The sequence below is a fragment of the Microchirus variegatus genome (genome assembly GCF_963457635.1).
Source record: "Microchirus variegatus genome assembly, chromosome: 6".
Classification (NCBI taxonomy): Eukaryota; Metazoa; Chordata; class Actinopteri; order Pleuronectiformes; family Soleidae; genus Microchirus; species Microchirus variegatus.
In genome coordinates, this window is record NC_139807.1 from 4969007 (window position 1) to 4974742 (window position 5736).

General features: G+C 43.7%; 1 protein-coding gene across 1 annotated transcript; it reads left to right on the forward strand.

Moving 5' to 3' along the window:
• Positions 1–2331: 2331 nt before the first annotated feature.
• mars2 (methionyl-tRNA synthetase 2, mitochondrial) lies at positions 2332–4921 on the forward strand (the record flags this gene model as incomplete). Its single annotated transcript, XM_083891402.1, has 4 exons — positions 2332–2352; positions 2430–2737; positions 3284–3618; positions 3746–4921. The coding sequence occupies exons 2-4, from the start codon at positions 2461–2463 to the stop codon at positions 4919–4921; spliced, it is 1788 nt and encodes a 595-aa protein (XP_083747528.1). The 5' UTR covers positions 2332–2352; positions 2430–2460.
• Between the last annotated feature and the right edge of the window lie 815 nt (positions 4922–5736).

Below are 5736 nucleotides of genomic sequence, written 5' to 3' on the forward strand. Positions count from 1 at the left end.
TATACAAAATGAAAGTTCAAGTTGACTTGGATATACATTTTAAATAAAAATGCAACAAAAATAGAAAAAGAAATATCAAAGGCGTCTAGGTGTGTGTGGAAAAGGGGGCGTGTAAAATGTGCATTGGCTGTCCAGAGGGGCCCACTCCATCAATCTTTGCGAGATGACCTAAAAAGTCGAACAAGAAACACAAGTTTGGCATGCTATATTTGGAATGAACAGAAAAGCAAAACAAATGGATGGAGAATTTCAAATGTGTTACCTTTGTCTGTGTGGGGCAAACTTGAGTGCTTGCCCAATCAGGTCTTCTATTTGTGCTGCAGTGAGTGAAGGGAAGCTTATCTGGCAGGCACCTAGAGCAGAGGACAAGTACAGTGACATTACAAGTCAAATTAATAATTATTAAAAATAATAACGATTGATGTTGAAAACAACACTTACTTGTTATAATCCTACATAGGGAAAGGTCCTGGAAGGCCCTTTTCGACTTCCTCCCTCTCAGGCTATATTGTGACAGAACATCATTAGTCGCCACTCGCCGCAGCATACGGCGAACTGCAATGCCTCCGTTCTCTCCGCCTAAGGTCACAAGGTAATGTTGCTGTAACAACATCCAAAACAGAAACACACAATGTGGAGTTTATTTATGTTACTCAGTATGAATCGACTAAAGACAAGATTATGAGACTTTATTACCATCTTGTTCCTCCTCTCCTGTCGATTCAGACTCTGGTCCAGCTCCTCCAGTTGGCCGACACTTTTGCAGGGAGACAGCAGTACTATGTCCTCTGCAGTGTCGTGCAACGACCGTGGTGGAATGAGCGCCAGCAGCTCATTCACGTTGTCCTGCACCTGGTCCAACCTATGTGCAATGCGGTCTGTGTATGCTCTCAACGCTAGAACATGAGAAATGTGGATGATGTTACTATACGTTATGTTATAAATCATACAAAACACATGTAAACAAATGTGTCTACTTACCTTTAATGTCATACTCACTGTCTGGGTCACTTATTGCATCTCTAGGAGTCACTTCTGCAGTTTGAAAAAACAAAACAAAATTACTCTCAACTTTCATATAATTAATTATGTTTAACTGGGAAAATGTGAAAATGTAAAGCCACTGTACCTTGGACTGGGTCCGGAAATGGAATGGCCCCATGTGTCAGTTCTAGCTGTGGTTGTTGTGGCTCTTCTTGTAGTAACTGCTCTATGTGGAGAAGCGCCTGTTGTTGCTCGAGCTTCTCCAGTGGTGTAAACTCTTGTTTTATCCTCTTTGGCTTTGTGTAGGCCTGTCGTTCCTTCCTTGAACTCATTCTACACACTTGACAAATAATAAGAAAATCAAAGCTGGGTTAATTACAGAATTGAGTGTCCATGCCTTATGCTATACATGTTACCTGCAATACATCAACAACATTTCGCATCCTCAATACAAAGGAGACTGAAAAAACTCGTTATTTCTCGTTATTGTTCAAAAATTCAAAACCGAACCGACCCACTATCACCCTCAGACTTTACAGTCTTAATTTGTCTTAAATAAAGCACGTAAGGTCTATCCTTTTGATGAGATGACACAACGCATATAGGTAACTACTTCTTCAGCTGCATTACGAAAATAAACTGGACAAAAACAGCTCACGTTTGGCATAAACATGGAAACAAAGAGTAGAAAAAAAGAAAACACAACAGCTCTATTTTCCAAATGTATACAAGAGGGAGATATCCTGGACAACAGAGGCGCTAGGTAACCTGGTGGCTAAGTTAGACGCTAGCTTTTAGCTTGGAGATATCTTCTGCTCTAATTATAGGACACGCGAGTTTGTGAATTACTCGTGTGCCTGTTAATGTCGAGCGACAATTTACCTCAATTCCAATGTATAAAGATGTGTTTCCAGATGAAAACGTTCCGTGTGTGTGTGTGTGTGTGTGTGTGTGTGTGTGTGTGTGTGTAAATGATAAAGTCAGTGCACGTAACAACAGCGCAGCGCGGCGGCGGAAGTGAGTACGGGACTTTAATCGTTCACAAGAATGTAGTCTTCCCCCTACAGGCGAAGAGGTGTAACTGTAACACTGAACTTAAAAAAATATATTTCTCAGAATTCATGCTGGTTTATTATTTTATTTCTTTCAATTTTTTTACACGTGGCCCTAATATTCTCCCGTAGTTTTCACATTTGAAAAGTCACAGAAAATAAAGTGGGACAGTCCTCGTAGTCTGATTGGTGGCGGAAGGACTTCGCGTCGTCTTTTGCGGCGCTTTGATTGGTCGATGGCCGGTGTAGGTTTTTATGAACCCGGAAGATGTGTTTTAACCTTGAGGAAGCAAAACACATGGGCCACAGAGTTAAAGTGAGATACTCCGGTCGCTTTAAAATTACACTATTTACAATACGTATTTAATATATTACATTTATCTCTCTATTTAGGCTTCATGTGAGCCTCACCTGCTCACCAACGATGAGGCTCCCTTTTCTCGCCGCCACCAGAAGCATCGGTGCTGTTCACAGCCTGAGGCAGAGCCCGTTGCTTCCCTCTCCTCCCTCGGCTCTGTCGAGGCTGCAGAGGTTCGCTGCTGCGAGCCGCCAGTGCAAAGATGAGAGGAGCTACTACATAACGACCCCCATCTTCTACGTCAACGCTTCTCCTCACCTGGGACACCTGTATTCAGCTGTGATAGCCGACTGCTTTCACCGGTTTAAGCTGCTTCAGGGATTCAACTCAAAGTTTGCAACAGGTAAATTCATCATTTAATTAATCCCAGGGATTCTTTGTGAATTCCAGGGATTTAGGTTGATAGTAATTGGAAATTGAAGACATTTTGACCTTTGTTTACTACACCCATGGTTCTCAAACTGTGGTACTTGGGAAAATACTGTTATACTGAAAATACAGAAATGCTGTTATTCTGTATGTACCAGGGTATGTGATCAGAGTGGAACTGAGTCACTTTGACTGCATAGAATTGCATATACAATGAAACAAATAACAAATAAATTAGAGTCTCTTAATCTAATTTACCAGTGTGTGAAGTGAGAAAGAGGAGGATGATGAGGGAGCAAATGATCTTATTGAGAATATGCCTCCTGTAAAAAAAAAAGTGTATTCACTTCACCACCAACATCTTTAAATTTCTTCCATTGATTCATAATCTACACCCCCAAACATGTCGTCAAAACCCTTTGTTTACATTTAAAGTTAAACAGTTCACAAACAAACAAACGAGACGATAACTGTACCTCTATACCTTTCCTCTCTCCTGTCCTGTTCCCATGTACTTAAGGCACGGACGAACACGGCTTGAAGATCCAACAAGCCGCAGAAGCTGCAGGAAAAGATCCCCTGACCTTCTGCACCGACGTGTCCCAGCGATTCAAACATCTCTTCGACAGCTGCGACATCTCGTACACGGACTACATACGCACCACGGAGCAGAGGCACCGTCGGGCTGTGGAGCGTTTCTGGTCGGTGCTCTGGAACAACGGACTCATCCGCAAGGGTCATTATGAAGGCTGGTACTCCACACAGGACGAGAGTTTCCTCACGCCGTTGCAGGTGGGCGACGCTGTGGACTCCGCGGGGACGCCGATCAAGGTGTCGCTGGAGAGTGGACACAAGGTGGGAAACTGAGATAGAAATCAAAGTGAAGATAACATTTACTTATACACACATCATGGTCAGTTTATTGTGAGAATAAATCTGCCTGAGCTTTAAGACTTAATAAAACTACTTCACTGTTTTTTAGGTGGAGTGGATGAAAGAAGAGAACTACGTGTTCCGTCTGTCTGCTCTTCGGTCTCAGCTCCTCGACTGGCTCAGAGGAAACCCTCGCGTAATACAGCCAGAATGTTTCTACCAGATTGTCCTCCAGTGGCTACAGCAGGACCTCCCTGACCTCTCCGTGTCCCGTCAGAGAAGCCGCCTTCAGTGGGGCATCTCCGTCCCCAACGATCCCGAGCAGACCATCTACGTGTGGCTGGACGCTCTGGTGAACTACCTCACAGTGGCTGGATATCCACATACACACGACGAGTGGTGGAAAGCGGTCCACCACATTGTAGGAAAGGATATCTTGAAATTTCATGCCATCTACTGGCCAGCTTTCCTCCTCGGAGCTGGACTACCGCTGCCTCAGACGATATACGTGCACTCGCACTGGACATCAGAAGGAAAGAAGATGTCGAAAAGCGTGGGTAATGTCGTGGATCCTCTCCAACGCTCGCGGATGTTCACGACTGACGGTATGAGGTACTTTCTGCTGCGTCAAGGTGTTCCGGACTCGGACTGCGATTACACGGATCACAAAGTAACTAAGCTGCTCAACGCAGAGCTAGCCGACTCTCTGGGCGGTCTGCTTAACCGCTGCACAGCTCCAGGTCTTAACCCAGCTCAGGTTTACCCAGCTTTCTGTCCTCGGTCCTTCCCAAGAGAGCGGGGAGGCAGAGCGGCGTTTGAAGACCACCACATGTTGGACGCTGTGAAAAATCTCCCTGCTGTGGTCGAGCAGCACTACGAGAACATGCACGTATACAAAGCTCTGGAGGCCATTGCTGCCTGTGTGAGGCAAACCAATGCATTCATTCAACGCCACGCGCCCTGGAAGCTGGACAGGGAGGACAGTCAAGAGCAGCGCTGGCTGGACACCGTCATCCACGTCTCCTTTGAATGCCTGAGGGTTTATGGGATCCTCCTGCAGCCAGTTGTGCCAGGGATTTCTGACAAACTCCTGTCCAGACTCGGGGTGCAACCAGGCGACAGGGACTGGGCGGCGCTGAACTTCCTGCCACGGCATCAGGGAATGGACTGTCCCCTTGAAGGGAGACCACTAGGATCTGACTCTGGAGTACTTTTTAGTCGACTTGAAAGTCAAAAAGAAGACAAACAAAAACCTAACAAAGCAAAAAAGGCATGCAAAAATTAACTAAGGTGTGATTTATGCATATTCCTGTGGACTGATTAAATCAGTAAGAAATAAAAAGGTGTTCTTATCACTGTGCTTTGGTAAATTATTCCCCTTTAAATATATTTGCTGTTGGTCACATGATCATGTTTGGTTGTCAATCTCCTGATGAAATTTAAATTTAATTTAAGCAAAAACAACGTTTTCATCCAATGTGGATCTTCCTCAGTGGCCATCTATAGGTCGACCACCAGGTGTGGTTAACCGCATTATTAAATTATCAAAAACATTATTTTACAAAAATATGTATGCAAACATCAATGATTAAGAAGTAACGGTGAACAAACACTATGCAACACCAATATTATGTCAAACTATATTAACATTTATGTACTAAATCAGACAATAGATCAAATTAAATGTGTTTCCACACTTCAGACTTTGGCCACAAAATGTCTGATCGAAACTATGACATAAAATATGATGTTGGAAATGTAAAGTTTGTTCGCCGATCTTCAAAACTTTTATATTTACGGTATATTTAACTCCAATATTGATCTTTAAATGTTCAAAAAAACATTTTCTTTCCGGTCATATGTGTAAAAATCTATCTCACCTGAGGAAGATTCACATCAGAACAGCACCTTGTGTCCTCGAACAGTTTCTTGTGGCACTGGAGTGAAGCATGCAAGCTCTACCTCCTTTTGTACTTCGTGTTCCTGCAGCTTCAAAAGAAAAGTTGACGTGCTGAGAAAGTTCCTCCATCGCTGAGGATACAACCTCGTCTTAACGGAGACACACTACACACAGGCAGCAAACACAAGCACAAGACATAA